The 27358-nt window shown below is 41.1% G+C and overlaps 1 protein-coding gene across 9 annotated transcripts; it reads right to left on the bottom strand.

The window, feature by feature from the left end:
- Nucleotides 1-2616: 2616 nt before the first annotated feature.
- PRDM4 (PR/SET domain 4) lies at nt 2617-27045 on the bottom strand. Of its 9 annotated transcripts, none has more exons than XM_036865827.1 (12): nt 26985-27045; nt 26392-26658; nt 23098-23231; nt 19941-20126; nt 17743-18537; nt 15326-15475; nt 14199-14338; nt 13152-13237; nt 11911-12038; nt 10968-11282; nt 9241-9409; nt 3994-4335 (listed from the first exon to the last, which is right to left on the bottom strand). In XM_036865827.1, exons 2-12 carry the CDS (start codon nt 26400-26402, stop codon nt 4023-4025), a joined length of 2427 nt encoding a protein of 808 aa, XP_036721722.1. In that variant the 5' UTR covers nt 26403-26658; nt 26985-27045; the 3' UTR covers nt 3994-4022. The 9 variants fall into 9 exon arrangements, 8 of the variants coding, with proteins under 8 accessions (XP_036721728.1, XP_036721722.1, XP_036721723.1 ...); XM_036865828.1 differs by having other exon boundaries at nt 14199-14317; nt 26906-26992; XM_036865826.1 differs by lacking the exon at nt 26985-27045 and adding an exon at nt 26906-26967.
- Nucleotides 27046-27358: the final 313 nt, after the last annotated feature.

Below are 27358 nucleotides of genomic sequence, written 5' to 3' on the forward strand. Positions count from 1 at the left end.
AAAAATAAAATTTTTAGCCCTGTTATCTCAAATGTATTGCCCCAGCCTTATTTTACTACACCACAGATCCAGGATTGTTTTATCCACTTTTCTTTACTATCCTTCTCTTAGTATGACATTTTCACTCCTGCTGCTAGATTTTACTACTTCTTGTACCTGTAACACTTGCCATGGTCTGGCTTGCCTTGGGTATAGGTGTCTGCATCTGCATCTCGTGGGGTCTCCAACGTTTAAGACTCCTGTGGACTGCTTCAGGATCACCTGGGGAGCCCAGGAGGCTCATCAGTAGGCCTGAGGCTGACCTGGACACCTGACTTTTCTCATTTCCTCAGGTAATCCAGCTGTGCATTCAGATCTCTGCAAAATTTTGAGTTTCCAGAGGACAAGAGCATAAGTTCTAACATTTTCTGTTCCTTTACAATGCCTTAATCTGTGCCAGCACTCAAATGTTTTGGGGGGTTTTTTGGTTTTGTTTTTTGTTTTTGCCAATAAATGGTTTTTGAAAGAAAGTTGTCCTTGTCTGAGGATGACATAGGCCTGTGGGCTTCATGACTGTCAAGTGTGTATATGCAAGAAACGCAAAGGAACAAAAACATAGCTGAGGAGCAATTCTATCCTTTCAGCAGTCCAGAAATCTGCCAGTGGCAAAACACACCACTACAGATTGTTACTGCCATTATGTTGCTCACGATTTGTAAAACTGAGGTTAAACTGTAATCACTACTCTGGAAGCTGCTCCTCTATGAAGCAATCATCATAAAGATGGTCTATTCGGTTGGACAGTATTTAGTTTGCCAGGGCTGTCACAACAAAGTACCACAGACGGGCGGGGGCGGGGGGCTTAAACAAGAGAAATTAATTTTCTCACAGTTCTGGAGGCCAGAAGTCCGAGCTCAAGGGGTCAGCAGAGTTGTTTCTTCCAAGGCCTCTCTCCTTGGCTTGCAGATAGCAATCTTCTCCCTGGGTCTTCACATGATCTTCCCCCTGGGTCTCTCTGTTCAAATTTCCTGTTCTATAAGGAGACCAGTCACACAGGATTAAGGTATGCCCTCAGGACCTCATTTTAGCTTAATCACTCCTTTGAAGACCTTATCTCCAAACATACTCACATTCTGAGGTACTGGGGTTAGAATTTCAATATATGAATTTTGAAGGAACACAATTCTGCCCATAACAGATGATATCATTTATATACCTGAAGTTATGTTTTTGACTCTAAGATGCAGCTTGGTGATCAGGTAATACAAGTTTACATACTTAATAAAGGGCTGATAGCTCTGGCAATGTTCCTCAAGACACACTAGGAAGTGTGAATATAGGTCAATAGGCTGAAAAGGCTGAAGCAGACTAGATCCTGTCACCTCTTTGCCCTCTGATGTACGGAGGAACTCAGCACACATGCAAGATTGCAACTCGCCTTTTAAGGAAGGAAACAGCAAACATACATATACTGATCTACAAGAAGACTGCAAACTAAATAGTTTCTAGGCTTTGGCCTTGAAAACTCAAGTCGTGCCAGTTTGACTTGTCTTACTAAAATCTAGGACTTCTTGGGTCATGAACAGCCATATTTTAAGGATAGAAATCTGTGCTAGGATAATCTAAAACTAAAGAATATTAGCCAGTGCTCACTGTATGTTGAGCACTGTGCCAGCCCTTTACATGAATTAACATCAAACAATACTATGAAATGGGAACTCTTATTAGTAGTCTCTGCTTACAGTTAAGTAAAAAGAGGCACAGAGAGGTTACATAACTTGACTAAGCTTTCCAAACCATCGTGCAGCAAAGCCCAGATTGGAGAACATTCAGCAGGGCTACAGAGCCCACATTCATAATATCCTGCCTCTGAATGTGACCGTTTACCCAACAGCAGACTGATCCCAGCAGCAGCAACAGATGAGGCCACCTGCAACGGGCAAGGCAGGCTCAGAGTAAAATCTTGTCAAAGGGGCAGCTACTAATTTACTCATCTTGTGAGAATGACTTATAATGTGTCACTTAAGTCTAAGAGGTAAAAAAAAAAAATGGAAGACACAGTTGTAAGCAACAACAGCTACATTTTCACTTTAACTATTTCCCAGAATTCCTCTTCTATTGTTTTACATAAGGTTTAACTATCTTGGGCAGCACTTCAACTAGCACCTGGAAAAGAAGAAATTTAACCCAGCGTGAGCCAGAGTTAAAGGGAGAAAGGGTGCTTGTAGTTCTAGCACCGGTGGTTTCCTGGGGACAGGACGCCTTTACCAGCTCAAAAGGCTGAGCTCAGAGTTGCCTCAGTGCCACCAGAGCTCCCTGATGACGCCTTCACGACCCAGTGTTGACAGCCACCGCTAACCACCATACCTCACCAACTCCCTCAACTGCAGACCTGTAGTTCTCCAAGGAGACAGCAAAGTAAAGGCACTACCTTAGGAAGGAAGAGGGCAGGGATGAGAGCTGGAAACGCAGGGAGCATAGTTTATTTAAGCACTGTTATGCAGAAGCACGCAAAAATATAACTCCAAAGCTACAGTACTTAGGAAATACTTTCTCCACTTCTGACCTTAAGAAAAACTCAAGTTGTACCTCATCTTCCCCTAAAAAGACTCATTCCTCTCCCTCCACAAAATGAGATTACAAGAGGAATCGTATTTTTTAAAAAGTTTTTATTTTAATCCTTCCCAGAGGAATACAGATTTGAATGAAATACATTCATTCCATAAATACATTAGCAGCAAAACCTTCCCACCAAGGTTCTCTCTACTCCAGCCCAGAGGTCGTGCCTTAGAGCAGGAGAGCATGTTCCATCAACCGTCAACTTCAAGATGTGTTTGCTTCTTGCTGAAAGCAGGAGATGCATGAGAGACAAGGTGAAAGATCAGATGGGTAGATGAATTAAGCTGGGACCCTGAAGACACACCCTTGTGGTGACCATTTAACCTTCTGCACTTCCCAAATCCTTTGGCATCCACCGTGCTTAACTGATGAGGTCCTTCATTGCAGACAAGTGGGAAGGCCTAACCTTGCAAATGCACCAACGTGTCATCTGTCATTCTGAGTTGGCAACATTTTAATGGTGTCTTGATCCTTTTCATAGGGTAAGCCAGATAGGATCATTCCCTCCTTCCTTCCATGGGCCAAGGTACCACTTTGCCAGCTGAGTCCACATGTCCTTGTTATCAGGAGACAACGCAGCACGCATTACTTGGCTTGCTACACCCCCAGATCCCCTTTGTCTGGGTGCTGGAGGCTTCACTGGAGACAGAGACATGTCTAAACCTACAAAGACCTCTAAGAAACCACCACCAGATCTCTTACCCCAGCTTCCATCAAAGCTAGTTTCTTGGACAGCGGCCCAGGCATCTCTCCTTTTCTTCTCGCCATCAGTGCCTACTGCCTGGTTGCTCCCTCTTTTATCTGCCCTCTAGGTACCTGCTGGAATCCTGGGAAGCAAGAGCTACCCTAAATTCCCAAGCAGCCAGGAGAGATTAAGGCAGGTGGTGCTTTAAACTTGTTAGCTGCAGTCAAGAGTAACAAGCTTAACGTTGTTATATTCCAATCCATTCTGGGATGAGCTTAAGTCACAAGTCTGCATAAAACAAAACACCAGAACCATAATCAGGACGACTGTAAGGCAGGGACCAAGTTTAGAGTGCTACCAAATCAGTGGGTTGGGAGAAAAATGGAATAATGAAAGAATTTAAAATAAATCTGATTTGTTTGGGCAGAGAGCAGCTCTGACTAAGGCATAAATGTATCACCCAATTATGTAAATAAAGAATAGATCTCAAAAGTTGACACTTTCCTCCCCATATGCCACTTAAAAACAGGATACATGCTCTTTTCTCAATCTTTCTTAAAGTGTTTTCATTAGGATACTCTTCTATAAGTGCTTTATCCGTTCCCATTTAGTCTGTTTTGACTGTTGGCTGGAAGGAAATCAGAAATTATTTTACATAAAAACCACTGTAGTGGATAACTGGTTATGTGTGTTTTTCCCTTTTGTATTTTCCATCCAAAGTAGCTGGCTTCTTTTTCTTTCATTTATGTGTAGACAGAGATTCCTCTGCTGGATACACAGTACTGTTAATCCGACAGTCTTCTGCCCCCACAGAGTCTGCTAGCTCCTCCTCCTCCGAGTCATCTTCCTCCTCCTCCTCCTGTGCTGATGAACTGGAGGTGGGCCCTTTGCAGGTTTTCAGGTGTCGGGTGAGATGATATTTGGTTAGATAAGCCTTTGTACATTTTTCACAGACATAATCCCGTTTTCCTTCATGTGAATTGAGATGCTTCTTTAAGTGATTTGTTCTCAAGAACAGCTTATCACACTTGGGGCACTTGATCTGGCGTTCTCTAAGAGGAACACAAGAAAAAAAACATTTGATTTGGGGTTACAAATGACAACTGAGGCACACACTTATTCTGCACAACCTCAGACCTTTGTCAGAGAAGCTCTACCCAAGTAGAATCAAATTTTTTTTTTACAGGAGATATATCATATAGAAGAGTCATAAAACATTTGTAGTTTAAACACCACAGACTGATTTTGTTTTAGAATTCTATGTAAATGGAATTGTACTGTATGTATCTCTCCTTTGTTTTGCTTCTTTCACTCAATATGATGTTTCTGAATTTCAAGCAAGTTGCTGTATCAGTAGTTCGCTCCCTTCCATGGCTGTAAGCTACTTACAAATATACCACAACTTATCTGTGGCACTGGCTCTGTCTGTTGTTAATGGGTATTCTAGTGGTTTCCAGTTTTTTATCACCACAGGCAAGACTGCTATGAACATTTCTACAGTGGTGTGTGGATTTGCATACGCATCAGTTCCTCTAGGGCAGGGGTCTGCGGCCTGTTAGGAACCGGGCCGCACAGCAGAGGTGAGCAAGAGAAGCTTCATCGGCCGCTCCCCATCGCTTGCATTACCGCCTGAACCATCCCCGTCCCCCATCCGTGGAAAAACCGTCTTCCATGAAACCGGTCCCTGGTGCCAAAAAGGTTGGGGACCGCTGCTCTAGGGCATATACTCAGGAGAGGCATAGCTGGATCAAAGGATATGTACATCTTCAATTTTACTAGATAATGCTAAGCTGTTTTCCAACATGGCTGTATCGATATACACATCCATCAACAGCCATTTGAGAGTTCCCGTTGCCCCACATTCTTACCAATTGGAAAACTCAAATTTGAAAACATTTGCCAATTGACCAATACACAATGGTATCTAACTATGGTGTTACGGTAGCCCCTACAACAAAAAATTATCCGGCTCAAGATGTCACTAGTGTCAAGGGTGGAGTAAACCTGGCCTAGACATTTAGAGCTGAAAAGAAACTTAGGGATCACACAGAGCAGGAATTTTTAAACTTTTTTTTTGAGCAGCTGAAGCCTATGTCTTAATGAAAGTCCAATATGTGAAACAAATAAAAGGGGGTTAAAATCCTTGATGGAGTGTGAGGGTGCAGTGGAAAGTTCTGAAGCCTGGTCTCCTTAGCATTTCTACCACCTTCTCCCAGCAGGACATGGCAGAGAAGAAGTCTGTGGAGCTACACGACAGGGAAAGCTCAGTCCCTGCCTTCATGGAGCTTACATTCTAGTGGAGGACTCACACCATAAACAAATTAAAAATATATAATGTGGTATCAGATAGTAATAAATACTATTAAAAAAAAAAATGAAGCCAGGTAAGAGTGACAGAGTCCTGTTTTAGATAAGATAATCAAGGAAGGCCATTCTGAGGAAATGATGAACTTAAGCAGAAACCTGAATGAAGTGAGGGAGGAAGACAGGGAGATATCCAGAGGGAGAAGTTTCTAGGCAGAGGCAGTACAGTGCGAAGGCCCTGAGACTGTGTTCAGTATGCTGAAGTAGTAGCAAGGGGAGGGCCAATGTGGGTAAAATAGAACAGTATGAGAAAAGCAATAAAAAATGGAGTGGGACACGTAGCCAAGTACCACTACCACATCATGAAGGGACTTCTAGTCAATGAAGAATCACGACTGGAGATGTGCACAATCTGACTTATGTTTTAAATGTATCACTCTGGCCACTATGGACGAATACAGTATGTGTGTGTGACACCTGTGTGTATATCTGTGTTGGGGAATGGATGAGGAGAGAGAAGAGCAGCAGGGAAGTCAGCTGGGACACTACTGAAGTTGTCCATAAAAAAGATGCTGGTGGTTTCAACCAGGCAAGAGCTGAATGAAGGAAAGAATGGAAGACTGAGTTGAGGATGACTCCAAGGTGTTTGGCTTGAGCCACTGGGATGAATGGTGGTATCATTTTCTGAGCCGGTGAACACTGGGGAAAATCAAGTTTGTTGGGTTAATACGAAGAGTTGAGGTTTGGACTTATCAGGTTTGAGCTGCCTAGCGGACATCCAGAACTCAGAGATGCTGAGTGAATGGTTAGTTATATAGGGCTGGAGATATAAATCACAAAGCCACGGGACTAAGATGACGGCCTAGGGAACAAGCACCCCACTCTTGCTCTCAAGTTCCTTTCTTAGAGGAAGGGCAAAGTCCCATGCCTTAAACTCCCAAGGGAACACTGGGAGAGGAACTCCTCCTACATTTGGCTTTAGCGGCTATAGTTCTTCTCTAAGCAGATAAATAGAATGAATTCCAATACTAACATATGCATTTTGAAATGCCTAAAAGTAAAGATACAAACATCTGAAAATTTTACCAATGATCTCTATAGGAAGTCTCATTCAAAAATACTGGTTGGGGAATTCTCCGGCAGTCCAGTGGTTAGGACATTCACTGCCGAGGGCCTGGGTTCAATCCCTGAAAATTTTTATACCATGGGAGTTTGGCAGAGGCTTATTATATTTTGTCATCATGAGAAAGTGTCCAGATTCACATTTAAGAAAATTGCTTTCATTGGTCAATATCTGATAAAGCCAATTTCCAACCCAAAAGGAGATAAACAGTTATGACTAATCTCAAAATAATTTCTATTTCATTATGCTGTGAAATGGCTACCATAAAAGCAAGTACAAATTTAAGTATCACTTGAAAGAATAGAAAGTCAAGGTCAAGGAAGAGAATAACTCCTCTTTATGTATGGTTTTCAAGAAGTAACAATATAGCCACTTGCCCGAGATACTGTGAAACAAGTCTTTCATTTGGATCAACTCAGTAGCACTCAACACTGACTGGACATTAGACTCACTTGGGGAGCTTTTTAAAAATACCAAGGCCAGGGCTCTACCCCTGACCAACTAAATTAGGATCCCTGGAGCTGGGGCCCTGGCACCAATCACTGTTTTTCACATTTCCCAGCTGATTATCACAAGCAGTGTTATCGGTTGGATATTTGTCATCCCCCCACCCCGACTCCTAAATTGGTATGTTGAAGCTCTAACTCATAACGTGATGGTATTTGGAGGTGGGGGCCTGTGGGAGGTAATCAGGTTTAGATGATGTCATAAGGATGGGACCCCCATGATGGGATTAGTGTCCTTATAAGAAGAGGAAGAGAGACCAGAGCTTGCTCGCTCTCTCCACCATGTGAGGACACAAGAAGGCAGCCATGTGCAAGCCAGGAAGAAGGCCCTCATCAAAACCCAACCATGCTGGCAGCCTGATCTCGACTTCCAGCCTCCAGAAGTTTAAGAATATAAATTTCTTTTGTTTAAGCCACCACCCAGTCTATGGTATTTTGTTATGGCAGCTCAAGCTGACTAACATAAGCAGCTAGACAAAATGATCCCAGAGATCTCTTTCAGCTCTAATTATGTACAATCATATCTAATATTTGATAATTAGTGTGTCTAATTTCTAAAATTTCACACTAAAAATGAAACCACTAATGAAGACTTTGTTTTAAAAGGTCATTTTGAGAGTTAGGAATGTAGATCCAGATTCCTTGGATGTTTTAGTGTTTCAGGTTGCACTGTGGCTATGAATCAGATAAAAGAGCTGATATGAAAGCAAAATATTTATCTAAAACCCATAATAAGAATATAAAGTTTCCATTTTTTATGGATTTCTGAATAATAATTCAAGCTAATGTTTTCTCCTTCTTCTAACATTTGCTAAAAGCTCAGAACCACAAAATCTGTTCTCTTCTCTCTACTACTACTGTAACCAACACAGGCTGGGCAATTAATTACACTTGGATCCATGCAATAAAATCCTAATAGGTCTCCCAAAACTTGGCCTTCAACTCCTTCAATCACCCTTTCCTGGCTGCCAGAGTAATCTTTATAAAATGGACATCTCACCATGACATTCTTTCCCTTAAAATCCTTCAATGCCTGTGCAAGAAGGTGAATACACTTAACATTACTGAACTATATACTTAAAAATGGTTAAGACAGTAAAATTTGTGTTTTATGCCATAATTAAAATACACACATGCACGCACACACACAAAGCACGGAATAGTTCCTGGTACATAGGTAGGAAAAATGCTTCGGTGACTCTCCATTATTTCCAGAATGAAATTTAATTTTCTTAGTTGGATAAAAGGCTCTTCATGATTTGGCTGCTGCCTCTCTCTCCCTCGCTCTCACATACACCCAGTGCTCTAACTATAAAGAACCACTAGCAGGACCTCCTTGGTGGTCCAGTGATTACGACTCTGTGCTTCCACTGCAGGAGCACAGGTTCGATCCCTGGTCAAGGAACTAAGATCCTGCATGCCGCACAGCGCAGCCAAAAAAAAAAAAAGAAAAGAACCACTCGCATTTCACAGTCCTTTTCGCATACTCTGTTTCATCTGTCTAGAACACTATTCTCATCCCTTACCCTTCACTGTCTCCCTGAATAACCCTAATTTATCTCCTTTAATACTTGTTCAAACTACCAGGACACTTTCCCAGGACACTGCAGGCTGGGCTGGGGCCTCCTCTCTGGTCTCTCAGGACCCAGCGCTTACCCTGACATCTGCAACACAGTACAGCAATTATTCTTCTGTCTCTTAATGCTCTCCGAGCTCTTTAAATCAAAGGAACATCTCATCTGTGTATTTTCACCACTTAGCACAGTGCTGGGCATCAAGGAGATACTTAGAAATTTGTTAAATTAATGATGTTTTGAAAATATGAAAAAAAAGGAAATACAGAGAGTAGAGGTAAAAAATAAAAAAAACAAACAAGTGAAATCTTCCAGGATAAACCAAAACGTTAGTTTTCCAACCTCTGCTTGGCTACGCGGAACACAGGAGGCACAGACGGGTGCCAAGGCAGGAGACAGATGACAAGCCTCGTCCCCCGCCCGAGGGGCGTCGGGCTGCAGGCGACTCACTGTGTGTGGATGAGCACGTGCTGCTTGAGGTCCTGCCTCCGCATGAACAGCTTGTCACAGTAATCACACTTGAGGTTCTTCTCGCCCGTGTGGATAACCATGTGGGACTCCAGGTGAGCCTTCTGGGTGAAAGACTTGTCACACAAAGTGCACCTGTAGTTCTTCTGACCTGCACATCAACCCGAATTACCACACCGTGAATAAAACTGCCACGAGCATTCTCAGGATGAAGAGGCACATTGTATGGGTATGTGGCAGAGGCAGGAATAAAACAGAATTGACTGTGAACTGGAACTTCACTTTCTGGGACTGTCTACCCAGAGCCACTCAGAGCCACTGAATTTATATTCTGCAACTAAAGCTAGTGAAGCTAACAAATCTGACCTCCTAGGACTGCTTACCTATACACACAGCACACACACACACACACACACACACACACACACACACACACACACACACTTTTCAATGTTTAGAGCTAACACATGATATAAACTCTGGAAAAAAAATCACTTATAACCCCAGTGCCCAACTTAATTCAATTATTTTTTTTAAAAAAACTCATGAAATCTAGTACTTGCCTATAAGCAAACATATTTTTACAACCTACATTTCAGTTTTCTTTTTTAAAACATATAATATGACCTCATAAACCAGGGATGAAATAAAATCCTTTTAAGAATGCAGAAATAGGGACTTCCCTGGTGGCTCAGTGGTTAAGAATCCGCCTGCCAATGCAGGGGACACAGGTTCAAGCCCTGGCCCAGGAAGATCCCACATGCTGCGGAGCAATGAAGTCCGTGCACCACAACTACTGAGCCTGCACTCTAGAGCCCGCGAGCCACAACGACTGAGCCCACGCACCGCAACTACTGAAGCCTGTGCACCTAGAGCCCATGCTCCGCAACAAGAGAAGCCACCGCACCACAACCAAGAGTAGCCCCCGCTCGCCGCAACTAGAGAAAAGCCCACACGCAGCAACGAAGACCCAATGCAGCCAAAAATAAATAAATAAATTTATATTAAAAAAAAAAAGAAATAAAGTTACTCTAAGTCAGGGGTTAGCAAACCTTTCCTTACAGGCCGGTCAGAATCTTAAGCCCTGTGGGCCATATGGTCTCTGCTGCGACTACTCAGTCTTAATGGAAAAGAATGAGGAAGAGTTTTCCTTTCAAAGATTTGGAGAATGAATGACCCAGCCAAGAAAACGAAACTAAAAGTTACTTTATAGTAAAGTAAAAAAGTAAGTGAAAAAAATGAAAAAAATAAGTGCTAAGAGAAAGGGGTTGGTTTGTATGGAGTTTAGAAAATAGAAACTCAACAAATTTTGGCAGTGTTTACTGAGCAATATTCAAAGGAAAGAAACTGGCTGTGGCTGGTGACCAGGGGTGAGCTCTAATGGGAGGCTCAGGCTGTTTCTGTAGAATTCCCTTTAGGTCCAAACACATACATCAACTTCCTGATTATTAACTGCATTTTCCCAGTCACCTTCAAACTATGGTGGGGGCACCTGGAAAGTGAAGCATCTTAATAACTAGAAGTAATACTCTCTGAGGAGGCACAGTTATCCCACCAAGATTTATGACCCAACGAAGTCCTACTGACAGCCAGCTGGATTCATTCTCTAACATCTGATCTCAACTCTACCTGCAAGACTATCTTGCTGCCAAGGCCTTACTAATTTCTAATTTTGCAAAATTCCACTCTGATGGTCCAACACAACTTACCCGTATGTATCTTGAGGTGGGTCCGCAGGTTGCTGGGATCACTAAAAGCCTTGCTACAGAAATCACACTTGTGGGGCTTCATACCCATGTGACCCATAAAGTGAACATGAAGTTTGGAAGGAGAGATAAAAGCTTGGGGGCACATGGAGCACTTCCACTTCCTTTCTTTGCTGTGGCTTGGCCCATGGCTGCTGCTGTGGCCCTGGCTAGGAAGATGGTTATGGATGTGGCTGGTCAGGTGGGCTTTGAACTCTGTATAGGAACTGCACTCCTTGCCACAGTTACAGAGGTGCACATCTGGGTGTTCAGGAACACCTTAAGAGAAAGATTATTCAATGTCTCCTGATACTTAAATTTTAAAACTTGTTGATATTAGTAATTGTTGCTTATAATTCTCCCTTCTACCAAACTTTCCAGCTTGCACACTACCTGTAAAATTAAAACATCTTGTTCAATGCTCTAGTCCCAGCATCTCAAATAGCGTGTCAGGCACATACATAGGGAACACCTGGTAAAAACTGGATTATAAGGCACCTTTCCTAGGCAAAAAACTTAAGATTTTGTAGTATACACAAACTCCTAAACATCACTTGTCATCAGGACACAGTGCAAGAAAAAGCCTATGAAGGTTAAACCAACTCAAGAAGCTTTGCTGTCCCTTATGAAATTAAATTGTAATGGTCCAAAAGGAACTTAGGAACTTCAAATTCCCCAAATGAAAGTCCTAACACAAAAGTTCATACTGCCTGGTCAGTAACAATTAGCTTATGAAGAATCTCACGGATTTTAACACTTTTAACATGGGGTAATATCCTGCTTTTACATACACAAAGGTATGTGATTTGTTTCAGCTTACATGTGAATCATTACCAAAACTTTACTACTGGTCCTTGGTGCTTTTACTATGCTAGATTCATAGCAAACAAGTCTTACATAAACTTACCAATCTGCTGAGCATAATCCCGGCTGTAATAAAAAAGCAGTTCATTTTCAGGAGGGATATCTTGTGAGGTGCAGAAATAGATTTTTCCATCATGGGGGTAAGCCACCAAATTCTGCTCTTCCCGATTCCTAAGTTATCACATTTAACAGATCAAGCATATTAAATTTATTTTATTAATTTAAAAAAATTTGGGCTTCCCTGGTGGCACAGTGGTTGAGAATCTACCTGCTAATGCAGGGGACACGGGTTCGAGCCCTGGTCTGGGAAGATCCCACATGCCGCGGAGCAACTAGGCCCATGAGCCACAACTACTGAGCCTGCGCGTCTGGAGCCTGTGCTCCGCAACGAGAGGCTGCGACAGTGAGAGGCCCGCGCACCGCGATGAAGAGTGGCCCCCGCTTGCCACAACTAGAGAAAGCCCTCGCACAGAAACGAAGACCCAACACAGCCATAAATAAATAAATAAATAAATAAAGTAACAAATATTCAAGTACAATTGGTATCTTTAAAAAAAAAAAAAAAAAAAAAAAATTTTTTTTGGCTGCGCCACACGGCTTGCAGGGTCTCAGTTTCCCGACCAAGGATTAAACCCAGGCCACAGCAATGAAAGCCCAGAATGCTAACCACTAGGTCACCAGGGAACTCCCATCAAGCATATTAATTTTGAAATATATACTAAACACATCATATCCCTACAGCAAAATCCTATATGAAAACTTAGATGTACTATTTCTCTGGGTCATTTCTCTAATTCCCTATACTACCTATCAGGAGTAACTTGCACAGAAACAGAATTCTTACTTCAATATTGCCCTTTGTAGTCAGAAATACTACAGTCCGTTACTGGAAGAAAAATAAATAAAGTCTTAAAACAATATGACAAAGACAAAGAAATAGATACCTGAACAAGAATTAACCACAAAAGCAGCCTAAGGAGTTGACTAATAGCTAATATAAAGAAAAGGTGCCCACTTGCAAGGTCAATGGTAATTGTACCATTCCTTACTGCATTAGTAAGTTGAATAAACTGTTCATAAAAAAAGGATAGTTTCTTATATTTTGATTTATAATAACCCTTAGTCAACAACTACTGGGGTGAAGAAGGTGAAAAGCCTTAGCTTTAAGGTATGTTCAGATATCACTGTCATTTGGATTCTTCGATTCTTCCCTATTTTATTCAAAGCTTCCTACTGAAAAACAGCCGAATCTTAACTATTCCTTTCATCCAAGTCTACTCTTACCTGGCTTTGCGCACAAACATCATCCAATTACATTCATTTTCGTCTGTTGTAATGATGCAGAATTCTAGGACACCACTGTGGTATATCTGCCAACAAAAGGCAAACATACACATCAGATGAACTGACAAGTGATACACAATGCTACTAAGTTTAGTCTAGCAATAATCTCATTTACTTTGCAGTAGGTACCAGCTTTCCTAGTCAGTGTGAAAATATATGGTTGTCTTCTCACATGTTTGTCATTTCACCAGTCTCCCTATTTCCAGCAATACAATAAAGACCACTAGAGACCTACAGTTAGTGCTCAGCATATAGAATCATGTTGCTCTTGATTATTCACATTTTGGCTTGACTGGAAAAGACATAAAAAACACTCTACTTGTCTTCATCACCTACCACATGAATGGACATTAAGGTCAGAGAACCACCTCTTCTCATTATTTCTCCAATGCACATAGCATTCCTCTATGTTTACTTCTGGATACCACAATTAAAGTCCCCAATGCCAGTGGCACTCTACCTTTCCAACTATCACAAGACCCATTTCCCCCTTACGTCAATTTTTGCAGGTATCATTCTCAACCTATGGACTAAGATTCTATATAAACATGTTATAGGAAAAGCTGTTTATATCAAAAACTTAACTTTCTAGCCCCTTCCATTAGAAAACTAGAGAAATAATCTTAGCTTCCAATTCTAGAATTGTTTCCCAAGCTAAATATTTGAGGAATGTTTTAGTTGATTACAAAATAAGACTTTCAACATATAAACAAAGTCCATGGCCTCAGCTGCCACAATAAAAATGAATAATCATTGGGTTATCTAACAAAATGGAGACTAAAACAGTTTATCTTCCATATTCAATACCTGATGTTTTGCTATGTGTAATAAGTTGGCTACCAAGAACAGAAAGAATGTACTGTTAAATGACTGATAAGTGAAAGGCACTGTATGAATCTTGGCTAAGTCTGACTTTTACATTGCTTTTAACTACCTCATTACAGTAAAAGCATCCAAAAGTCACAGAAAAGTTTCATAAACACTGACCTTCCAGATATGATTAACCGCCTTGTCTGTCCATTCTGCTACTTCCATGGAGTGACTTTGCTGGCCAATAAGAGGCCCAAAGCAAGTCCGCACAGGAATGGTTTCTCCAGTCCATACACCTATCAGTGGAAGGACATGAACTACACAATCAATGATTTAAACATCTAATCAGAGAAGAGAGTAGCTTAACTCATGCAAAGAATCTTATTTTCAATGAACCTAAGTACTACTGATATTCTAGCACTCCTGAGAGGTAGATAAGTCTTATGGGTTCTATCCTGTAAATAAGGAAAAAGTAATAAACAGATTAGATAGAGGCTCAGAAGAAATAAGCAGAGTAAGAAGCAGTATCAGAAATTCCTGAACCCATTTTTATACACAAGGAACCAAACCATGTCCCTCCAAATACATTATTTTGGAGTTGATACATAAAAAAGACTAGAGAACATTATTCTATCATAAAAATGTAAAGCAATTACTACAAAATAAATCAAACTTCTAAGATCACTTGTGCTTAAAGCACTGCTCTTTATTATCTAAGCTGTTTAATGTTTTCAATTGACCCATGCCTAAGTTACACCTGAAAGAATAACAAACCTAGTATTGTATTTTCAAAGAAGGGCACAGTGATTCAGATACCATGTGAAATTCCAATATGAATAAGCATACTTTGGCAGTCTACATTTCTTATTACCTTTACCTAAGGAGTATTAGGCAATTTACAAACATCTAATGTAAATATCTTTAGTGATAAAAAAGTTATCAATGGTGAATTTTCAATGTTTTATAAAAGAAACCAAGTTTCAAGGAGTGCTTTGTCATGATTATTGATAGTGGATGATACAGCTGAAAATAAAAGTCAAGTCTTCAAAGACTCAGGCTAGGATTCTCTCCTCTATTCAATTCTGATTCTAAGAAAGGGGAACTTTCCCAATAAAGTTTTCAACTTGATGTACTGCTGTCACCACTGGACAAGACAAATATTCCGTAAAAGGATAAATCTTCAGCTACAAATTGACTTCTGGATCAACCAAATAATCACTAAATTATAACCATCCACTTTTACAACTCTACCCTACAAAGGAAGAAGAACCTCTGATGGGGTTTTATGGTTCCAAGGGTCTTACCAACATCTGCTCCCACAATTGACTGGCGGAGAACAAGCTGTTTTGGGAGAGAAAGCCTCGCTCTGCTCTCTATTGGAGTGTCAGGAACAAAAGTCACTGGTCCGTGATCTGGGCAGTCTGAGGGATAGGCTCGGTCACAGAGAGTGCACCCTGCAGATGGGAAATTTGAGACATAAATGGGGTCAGTTCTAGCAGGCAAATGAATGACCACCTGCTTTTTTATTTAAATACAAATTATTAAAATGTAACCAGTACGAAGCAAGGTTCTAGTAGAAATTCTCTGATCAAAGAACCACTTTCTTACACTAAAATATATATCCACTGTTATCTCTCTCTTCAGCAAGATTTGATATTTTTCTTTTGATCCAACTGGACAAGTTTTCTATTCAGTGCGTAAGAGAAAGACTGATCAAAAAATAACACTACATTACTTCAAGAATCAAGTATATTATTCCTTACATTAAGTAGATAAGTAATACCTTCAGATATGATGTTCTGAAGTCCAAAAGATTCCAATTCTACCAAACTATAAGAGGAAACTGAGTTGAAATGCTGTAGCGATGCAAAGCCAAAACAGAGATGACAACACAGCACAACAGAGTCAGAGCCAGCTGCACCACTGCTCTCTTCTGCTTCACTATTAACAAACTGGCTGATCAGGCTTTGATGACAAGCTCTTAAGACAAAAAAAATATGCAACCTGCTCTTTGGGACAGCAGGTGAATCATATTCTTCCAGACATATTTGCTTAACATTCTTAATTCTTAATTGTTCATGCAGTCTTTTTGCACTGTCAGAAAAAATGCTGAATTCATATACTGTTTTCTGTGCTTACTGTAACTTTACTTTTACAAGCTCAGGAGCGTCCTCCTCTATAAATCTTTTGTTCTATTCTTTTACTTTCCTTTCTCACTGTTACCTTAACAGTAGTATTCATGACCCTATTTAGTCAATGACTGTGTTCAAACTTTCCAAATTCATTCACAAAATAGTTGTAAATACATAAACCTTAGAATCACAACCTTCTAGGTGCCTTTTTCTCCTAAGCAATCCATTAGAAATTACCACTTAAATGGCATAAAATATCAGTAAGTTTTCATATTTAGCCAAAGCAGTAATAATGTATTACTTCTTCGAGTACTACTTGATTAAAAATTCTTTGAATATCAGACTAGAGATCCCCTACACTCTATGAGAACTTATTCTCCAATGCTCTTAATAAGAAACCATGTTAACTCTTCAAACAAAGGAGATTCAGACTTCATACTGCAAAAAATGCTTACAGGTTTCCTTCAAAGATATACAAATGGCCAATAAGTACACGTAAGATGTTCAACATCATTAGTCATTAAGGAAATGCAAATTAAAACCACAATGAGATGCCACTTCACACCCACTACAATGGCCATTTAAAAAAAAAAAAAGTCTTGGCAAACATGTAGAGAAAATGGAACCCTCATACACAGATGCTGGGAATGTAAAATGGTGCAGCCACTTTGGAAAACAGTCTGGCAATTCCTCAAAAAGAGGAATTCCACTCCTAATACATATCCAAGAAAATTAAAAACATATGTTCATACAAAAACTTGTACATGAATGTTCCTACCAGCATTGAATACAATGGTCAAAAAGGAGAAACAACAAAATATTCATAAAAGATAAATGGATAAACAAAATGCGGTATATGCATACAATGGAATATTATTCTTCTAAAAAAGGAATAAAGTACTAATACATGCTATAACATGGATGAGCCATCACAACATTATACTAAGGGAAAGAAGCCAGACACAGCCACATAATGTATGATTCCATTTATATGAAATGTCTAATAGTTGAATCCAGAGAAAGTAGATTAGTGGTTGCCTGAGAATGGGGGGCAGGGGTGAGAGTGACTGCTAATGGGGTTTCTTTATGGGGCGATAAAAATTTTGGAATTACACAGTGGTGATGGTTGTACAACCTTGTCAATATACTAAAAACCACTAAATTGTACACTTTAAAATGCATATGTGAATTATATTACACATGATCTAATAAATTTGTCTTATGTTGAAAAAGCAAATGGCATGTCACACAGAATACCTTACTGAAATTTACTTCTATAATTAACTGTCTGTGAAATCTTGGGAAATACCTTAAGTATTATTAGGCTAAGCTTACCTGTAAAATACAGAAATGACTGTTTCCTTACTTCAGGAAGATGCTATAAGAACCAACAAAATGTCTATATACTGTTTGGCTTACCTGAGGAAAAGGCACCACATTAATACAAAGGACAATACAAAGGCAAATAAAAGTTCCAAAGTCTAGTTATTTTCTATACTCCCTTAACACCTGACTTTGTGACTAAACCTGTTAAGGATGATGGCCCTTTCTATCAATATCTCCAAAAGAAAAAGGCTAAGCACACTCACAAATTGTAAACAAGGTTGCCATATTTTCCTTGTTTGAATTGGAGTCTTCCATTTGCAGTGAAGGTGGTACAAAAGAAAGACTGTCTGAAGACACATCTACATGACCTGTCCCCATAGCAACCTCCTGGGTGATGGAGGAGACAGCCACAGGTTCTAGGCTTAGGCCAACTTCATGGAGGGAAACAGATTCTAGGGAGGCGAGGTTGTGTGAGGTAGAGAGTGCCACGCTTACAGAGTTGGTGCTCATGGCCACGGTGTGGATGGAGTCACTGAGGGCACTGTCAGACATCCCGTTGACCCGACTTGCAATGTGGTCTGTCTCCATGACCACAGGGAGCTCCAGGCCATTCCCATGAATGGGTATCACACCACCATGTCCTACAGTTTCTGCTGCAAGGCTGTTGCTCACAGGATCCACAGACAGAGGTTCATGACTTCTGGAGCCATTTGGGATTTGGGTATGCTCGCCTGCAACACCATCCATGGTAAGCTCTTCTGCCATTCCATCTGTAGAGATCGGGCTGGTGACCCTAGAGACGTTCTCCATAGTGATTGTTGTGTCCAAGGCCACCTCATGGCCATCAGTGGGATGAAGGCTTTGGGCACCATGTGGGTTCACAGAGCGAGAGTCTATTGAAACAATACCTGGTTCTAATCCAACATTTCCATTGGACTGATAGGGATCTAGCGCTGAAGGGTTATTGGTGATAGATAATGCTGTATTACCATCAACATTTATAGAGTTAGGGTGGATATACTGAGGAGGTGGTCTGTCAGCTAAATAAGATAAAATGCCTGAGAAAAGGAAAAGATGAGATATCAGGAATTTTTCAGTATATTGTTAAATATAAAGAATTCCAAATTCCTTACAAATGTAACTAAATTAAAATAATCTCCTACCTATTTCTTTGGTTTGATATCTATATACTTTATAAATAGCAACATACATATACCACAATTCAGTATTTCCTGTGAAACTCAGAAATCATAAAAAATTAACTATGTTCCTTTGAAGTCACTAGAAATTAATCACTTATAAATGCTGCCTTTAATATATACATGGCTGTAGTTCCTGAGTCTTAAGATGCTGAAATCTGCTCTATAAGAGTTAAAAGGTAAAATCATTTAAAAGCAGATTTTCCATGTGAAAAATAAAAATTAAATATAATTTTTAACTTATTAAACTATCATAAAACATTAGGCTCTATTCAAAACAAGTCACAATTATACCTGCTTTATTAAAACAGAAAAAAATATTTGAACACTCGTGCTTATGAGGATGTGGTGAAATGGTACTTGCTGCATTGCCACTAGGAGCCTAAATTTCTAAATCCTCTTTGGAAAGTATCTATAATAATAACCTCAAAAATGTTCATACCCTCTTGCACAAGAAATTCCACTTACGGTAATCTCCCCTAAATACATTTTGTAAATATTATACACAAAGACATTCATGTACGGTAATTAAAAAAACTGGAAAAAACTGTCCAACAATAAAGATTGATATAATAAACCATGGACTATCCACTCAGTAGAATATAATGCGTCATTAAAAAGGATAATTATGAAAACCACATAGCAGTTGGGAAAAATAACTATGTAAAAATAGAGAAAAATATTAAGTAAAAAAAGGGTACACAGTTGTATAGAAAGTACTATATAGTCTTAATTACGAAAAACAGTAAAAACCTATACATAAAAATAAAAGACAGGAAAGAAGTACACCAAAAAGATGGATGATGGGACTATGAATGATTCCTCTTCCTCCTTATTTGCTAAATTTTTTGAAATGAGTATATAATACTTTTAGAATAAAAATTCAATAAACTTTAATTTATAATAAGCAATGACACTGTAAGCAGGACATGTGGTTGATAGGAATTACAACTGCAGAATTATAAAAACTGAACCAAGGAGATGCTAGAGACGAGAAAAACTGTTTATGTGTCATTAAGAAGTTAAGCTTAGTCAAATTGCTATGTTAATATGTTATCTATATGTTCTAAGAGGAAAAGTAAAACATACGTTCATACAAAAACTTGTACATGAATGTTCCTACCAAAGGAACAATTTTTTCCCACATAGATTAATATCTAATAGTGACAAACAGAAAAAAGTGTTATTCAAGTCTTCAAGAACTGAAGTTAAGAGTTGGCTGAATTCTTTCTTCTAAATTCCTGAATAACTATAACACTTACCAGGTAGAATGGTTCTGAAGTAACTGCTCTCAAGGTGGGGGTAAGGTGGTGGAGGTAGGGTGTAGTTTCTTTCAGGTAACCCACACATCACCCCTCGATCCCCAATACCCATTGGGAGCATGAGAGACAAAGCAGAAGGCAGAGAGCTCAGGGAGGGACCCAGGTTTGGAATCGCCACTGGCAGCCCTACAAAAAAAAATTTTTTTTTCTCCATTAAAAGTAAGTATCTTAGGGCTTCCCTAGTGGCGCAGTGGTTAAGAACCCACCTGCCAGTGCAGGGGATATGGGTTCGATCCCTGGTCAGGGAAGATCCCACATGCCACGGGAGCAACTAAGCCCGTGCGCCACAACTACTGAGCCAGCGCTCTAGAGCCCGCGAGCCACAACTACTGAAGCCCGCATGCCTAGAGCCCGTGCTCCGCAACAAAAGAAGCCACTGCAATGAGAAGCCCGCGCACTGCAACGGAGAGTAGCCCCCGCTCTCCGCAACTAGAGAAAGCCCACTCGCAGCAACGAAGACCCAACACAGCCATAAATTAATTAATTAATTAATTCAAAAAAAAAAAGTAAGTACTTTAAAATTCTGTAATCACTAGCTAAACTCTTAGGAAGGTTTTTGCAATGCGCAAAAATCTCACCTAGCAGCCCTTTACATCCCCAGATAGGTAGTGTTGTGCAGACATCCACAAACAAGTCCTAAATTTAGTCAAGTTAGTTTTAAAATGCCAACTTGATCATCCAGTTGTCTATTGCTCTTAAGTATCAAAATATTTAATTACAATTAAAAACCTAGTTTAAATACAATTTAAGAAAACAAATTATTTAGAGATAAAAAGAATGGGAAGAAACATACCGAAGTTCAAAGTTCAGAGTGGTCTCTGAGTAGTGATAGAACAGTTGTTTGTTTGGTTTTTTTAGAATTTTATTTATTTATTTATTTATTTATTTGGGTCTTTGTTGCTGCAGGCAGGGCTTTCTCTAGTTGTGGCGAGCGGGGGTCACGCTTCGTTGCGGTGCGGGGCTTCTCATTGCGGTGGCTTCTCATTGCGGAGCACAGGCTTCAGTAGTTGTAGAATGCAGGCTCAGCAGTTGTGGCGTGCGGGCTCAGTAGTTGTGGCGCAGCACAGGCTTAGCTGCTCCACGGCACGTGGGATCTTCCCGGACCAGGGCTCGAACCCATATCCCCTGCACTGGCAGGCGGATTCTTAACCACTGTGCCACCAGGGAAGTCCCCAGAGTTCTTTATTTTTTCACTTTATTATATTTTCCATTTTATATGGTGAGAACGTTTCACTTAAAAAAAGATATGCTTCTGGGCTTCCCTGGTGATGCAGTGGTTAAGAATCCGCCTGCCAATACAGGGGACACGGGTTAGAACCCCAGTCCGGGAAGATCCCACATGCCACGGAGCAACAAAGCTCATGCGCCACAACTACTGAGCCTGCGCTCTAGAGCCCGCAAGCCACAACTACTGAGCCCACGTGCCACAAGTACTGAAGCCCTTGTGCCTAGAGCCCGTGCTCTGCAATAAGAGAAGCCACTGCAATGAGAAGCCCGTGCACCACAACAAAGAGTAGCCCCCGCTCGCCGCAACTGAAGAAGGCCTAGGCGCAGCAACAAAGACCCAATGCAGCCAAGAAAATAAACTAATTAATTAATTAATTTTTAAAAAATGCTTCTACTTGGAAATTAATGTAAAGCTAAATGTAAAACTGTACATACATATTTTCATATAATCTTTTGTATATATGCTGTACTTCATGATTTTTAAAAATTTACACTTTATATTTACCTTGGACTATATCTATCTGCAAGTGCTAAAGTGACCCTGTGCCTACGTATCATAATGAACAATCACCAACTTGGGCAGTGCTGATTCGCATTATTTTTGCCAGTGGCAGTATTTTTTAATAGGTTTTTCCTCCTCAATAAGAGTGTCCACTAAATTGAATGCCTAAGAGATACTCAAATGAGTTAAGAAGTAATAAATATCTGGGGCTTCCCTGGTGGCACAGTGGCTGAGAATCTGCCTGCCAATGCAGGGGACACGGGTTCGAGCCCTGGTCTGGGAAGACCCCACATGCCGCGGAGCAACTGGGCCCGTGAGCCACAACTACTGAGCCTGCGCGTCTGGAGCCTGTGCTCCGCAAAAAGAGAGGCCACAACAGAGAGAGGCCCGCGCACCGCGATGAAGAGTGGCCCCCCACTCGCCGCAACTAGAGAAAGCCCTCGCACAGAAACGAAGACCCAACACAGCCAAAAATAAAAAATAAATTAATTAATTAATTAAAAAAAAAAAAGAAGTAATAAATTTTTTTAAAACTTTCTTTCGTGGACACTAAAAGAAATGTGAAGAGACACTAGTTTAGACAAACCTTATTTAATGGCTGCATATTAGTAATTAAGCAGGTAATTCTCTATAGAGAACTAAACAACTTATAGATTTAAAATACTCTTAAACATTAAGTCTTACTTTGATAAAATCCAATACATTACAATGTCAAAGACCGAAGAATCACTATCTTGCCAGTGTAAGACTCAATGGCTTACTTGTTTCGTTTCCATTTCAACAGAAAGAAAAAATTGAACTAGCCAGATAAAAAGGTTTTAAAAGTACAGTGATGGGGAAAAATGAGCTTTTCCTATACTATTATTCTGTCCCAGTACTGAGGCTCAGGGGGAGTTCTATGTAGGAGCTCCATCTCTGAAACCTCCTCTTTGACCATAATTCTAGGTCTGGCGTGTTTGCAGTTGTTGCCAGTTTCAGGTATCATAGAAAATAAAGCTGAATTTCCCATGTGTTCTAGGAATAGTTATTACAGTAACTTTGATTCTCTCCTAATAACCCAGGGACAGAATGCCAAGGTGGAAAACAGATGAATGGGTAACGCTAGATAAAATGCCAAATCAACTACAGCTCTAGACAAAAGGCCACTAAACCAAGAAGAGAACAACCAGGAAAAAACCGCTGCTCCTATTCTGTTCACTAGGACTTCAGTACTCTAGAAAAACTGCTGCCACATGTGGAACCACCAATTTAGACCTGCTGGGCTTCTCCCTTCCACTCTTAAAGGGGCTTTGACCCCCCTATAGGCTCCATTTAGAACTGATAATGCAATTAAGTGCTGAAATTCAGTCACTCTCCCTTACCACTCACCTGGGGCCGGGATGGCATTGTGAGTGGGTGAGGCAGCCAACCCCAGGTGACTCCCTGAGACTGGCAAGGCATTGCTCACAGAGGATGAAGTCAGCTGCTCCATCCCCACTGGGCTCAGGTTCATTTCATTCATCCTAAGAAAGAGCAGACACAACCAGTTATGCAAAAAATTACCTCAGTGACTCTGTTTAAGGTACTGAAGAACCTGAAACAATGGAGGTGGGGAAATGGGACTTAACCAACTATGACTTCATTTTTATGTTCACAGCTCCCTGATAACTAGTGTTGTTGGGATTCAGAGATGTTAACTCAGCCGTCATATAGCAGAAACAGGATTAACAGGATTTAACTCAGGTGTGCCTTGCTCCAAACCCTAAGCACACTATCTAAAGCAAAGTTTGCAATCCTTAGAGCACACTGGCAACGAGGGTTTGTTTTTTTTAAATTCATCTAAGTTTTTTCCTTCACAGTATTTAGTTTCTCCGACTGGCTTATTACTTCAAACCAGGAGTTTTATAGACAGTTTGCTTTAACTTACTCAAAGAATTTTTACTAATTCCTTTTACCAGGAGTTAAAGTGATACTGGGTCTGAATTAGATTACCAATCGTGTAAAGAAGCACCATAGCTTCTCCATGGGTCAGCATTTTATTAAAATTCTGTATAGATATCCTAATAATTAATCAATAATTTTAGTAATATCCTCCACATATCAAGGTTCATTAGGTAAGCTTTGCTAGATACTTTATAAAAAATTACTTCATATTTGCTCACCAATTCTTCAAAATAAGGTAACCAAGGAATTAGGCTCAAAGAGGGCTTGTCATATGCCCCAAATCACACAGCAATGAAATGAAAGAACACAGATCATGCTGCAAAATACTGTCAAAAAGTTTTTCAATACACCAAACCTTTTTTATCTAGAGACCATTTTTGGCTGAAGAATCTGAGAATTGCTTTTTCCATAAAATCCATCTTGTAGTGCCATTAACAAAGTCATTAGAATAAGAGTATACTGATTTGAATAAGACACTACTATAGATTGTTATCAGTAAGTATTAGTTCCTGTGTCAGAAATTAGAGACTGCCATATTATAAACAACTTCAAGAGGCCAGCCAACAGGTTATCCAAAGGAGGTCACCAGTGACCTCCAATGCTTATACTGAGTTATCACAGTGATGCAAGTTCGTGTGTGTGCACCTATGTACATGGGAGGGGTGAAGAACAGGAAGGGGAATCAAATCGGTCTACACACTCCTTAGCAGTGAAGGCAAAACTTAATAGGTTTTTAATCTGAAAAATGGCAATGTCAGCTACCAATCAACATGAAAATAATAATAACTAACACTTATTACTCCCTTACTTTAGGTGTTAGGCACTGGGCTACGTGATAACATGTAATTACCTCACCTAATCCTTATAACTACTGTGATGTAGGTATTATTCTTAATCCCATTTTAGAGATGACGAAATTGAGACTCAGGCTAAGAAACTTAACCCAAAATTACATTAACTAGTAAGTGGCAGAGTCGGGATTTAAATCCAGGTCTGCCTAATTTAAGAAACTAGTAAGTCACAGAATTGGCATTTAAGTCCAGGTCTGCCTAATTTAAGAAATCTGAACTCTTAACTATGACTAGAAAAAGACAATTACAATAAAAAAACTTTTTGCCTTTTACAGTTCCAACACTTATGATCTGTGTATTTATATTGTGGAGTACGTTTAAAGTCCCACATAGACCTATTCCTGAATTATTCTCTATCCATAAGCTTCAACCTTACCCCGGGCTAGGTATCTCATAAAACTAGGCTCCCAGACGTTAATAAAGTGTACAAAGCTGAGGGCGATACCCTATATAGAGTAGGCACTCTGAAATATGTATTTGATTTGGATGAAGCAATGCAAACTCATCTTTACTAGAAAGACAACTAGCAACACATGGCAAATGAGGTACACCTTATGAAAGACAGCACATTAATAACAGTAATTATGCGATAAAAGAATGCAAAAATCCTTATAGCCTAAAGTAAAGAAACGATAGCTAACAATTTTGAAGGTTTCTGGGTTTGGGGTGGTTTAAAACAGACTTTTCCTGTGACTTTTTATAGCTACAAACATTAACTAAAACTTCACAACCACTGGAGCAGTAATGACCTACAAAAAACTGGTTACGATAATTTTTTTAAGTACAATTAAAAGTCTGTAGCTTCAAATTCCATGCTGAAAATTTCTGAGTATTAATCTGTGCACCTAATCTCAAGATAAAAATCAAAACGGTGTTTCTAGGTTGACTCTTAGGCCTTCTCAAACCAGTTCAAACCGGAGTTTAATGTGAGAGGCTCAGCAGATTTCTGCTTTGTTGTGAGTCACTAAAATGTGATGATCTCAGCAGCCATAAACCAAAGGTAACTAGTATCCCACAGAGAGAAAGCAGATGAAGGGAATTTACAGTATGAGCCTCAAAAGACTCCCTCATTCCAAAGTGCAATTCTATTCTAGCTCCTTTTCTCATATGGGATGCCAGGAAGCAATCTTGGGGGAAGGGCCAGAATCAAGATACTAACTAAGCTCGCTCTTCTTCCCTATGCATTCATTGTAGAATCATATCCTTCACCTTCTCTAGTTTATGTGACCTATGTATGAACCATTTGTTGATCTTACGACTTTTCCTTAAAATGACATATAAGAAGCTAACTGAAATGCAGCCACTTTGCAAATGCAATGGACAGTTTCAGTAATTTGAATTTTTTTTTATCTTCCTTATCCTCAACATACAGCCTATGAAAGGGCTCATAAAGAATGGCCAAACGTAACTATTTCTCTGGCACACTTCTGTGCTGTAGTGGCATGGTACCACGAAGTACTTTCAACATTAACATGAAGCCTGCAGAATTAATAACTTAATTTCTCTACATTACCAGCCAAGCCAGACGGTAACCACCAAAATTCAAGGTGAAACATGGTGATGAACTAGAAACACACTTCGAAATCCAGATAAAAATATTCTTAAACGCGCAAATAACTCAAAGGCAAGGATAAAGATGTCCAACGAGCCAACAATCGACTTAATGGCTATTCGGAACAACTACTCACATTTGGAGTAAATCAAGTTTAATGAGAGTATATTCAACCCAATACTGGTTTCTGGATGATTTGTTCCCTTTGGGACAAACCCACTTGCCAATCGCACCTGTAACCTGACCAATGGCACCAAAAACAAAGGCACTCTTAAGTCGTATTTGCCAAATGTTTTCCAAAGATGTCACCAACGCTGAGCCCACCAAGCTACTCACCTGTGATGCATCTGCTGGGGGCCAAGTGTCAGAGAAAAGCGCACACGGGTGGCGGAGAACCGGCATCAGGGTTTGCGTTCCAGGGTCACGTGCTACCGCATCTTGCTTACAACCGCTGCACAAACGCGGCCATTCGTCCCCGGGGCCGCCCGGGGCAGCCCAACTTCTCCCGAGGGCCGGCGGCCGCGCACCCCGCCGCGAGATAAGGCATGCCGGGGGACACCCGGGGCCTTTCCTCCAGAAGCTTCGGGAGGGGGGCTACCTAACCTGAGGGGGAGGACAAGGTCGGTCACCAAAACACGGGAAGGATGCAGCCCCCGTCCCCTCGCCGCCAGAGAGCCCGGGCCTGCTGACACTGCCTCCCAAGGGGGGCCAAGTCGCCCGCTCGCCGGCATGGGGCCCGCAGGCCGCCCTCGCCCCGCCCCGGCCGCGCGGGGGGCGCGCAGGTCTGCCCCACCGCTTTGTTCCTCATCCGGGCAAAGCTCGCCTCAGGGCCCTCCCCGCCAGCACGAACCTCCACCCCGGGGGCCGCTCGCCTAATGTTTCCCGCCCGGCCCGGCCCGGCCCAACCCGCAGTGTCCTCAGGGCCGCACCCTCCAAGGCGCGTTTCCGGCTCCTCAGCCACTCTCGGCGCCCGCCGCCCCGCCCCTTGTGCGTGCGCCCCTCCCCGCCGCGGCCCGCAAGCGGCGACCGCGCACCTACTCCCCCTCCCCCAACCCACCCCGTTCCGCGCTTGCGCGGCGCGGGGACCCGGGCCGGAGTGGGCGGGCCGTGAGAGAATCGGCCCGGAACGCCTTGTCTCAGTCCGGCCGGGTCGAGTCGAGCGCCGAGCGATCGATCCCGTTGCTAAGTAACCAGGGCTGACGTGCGCGCAGGGAGTGAGTTCTGAGTCTTATAAATCCACCAGACTTAGGATTTCGGTCTTCCTGGCATTCTCCTAGTAGGAAAGCGTGGGTCCACGCAAGCC

The sequence above is a fragment of the Balaenoptera musculus genome, chromosome 10, assembly GCF_009873245.2.
Source record: "Balaenoptera musculus isolate JJ_BM4_2016_0621 chromosome 10, mBalMus1.pri.v3, whole genome shotgun sequence".
Taxonomy (NCBI): domain Eukaryota; kingdom Metazoa; phylum Chordata; class Mammalia; order Artiodactyla; family Balaenopteridae; genus Balaenoptera; species Balaenoptera musculus.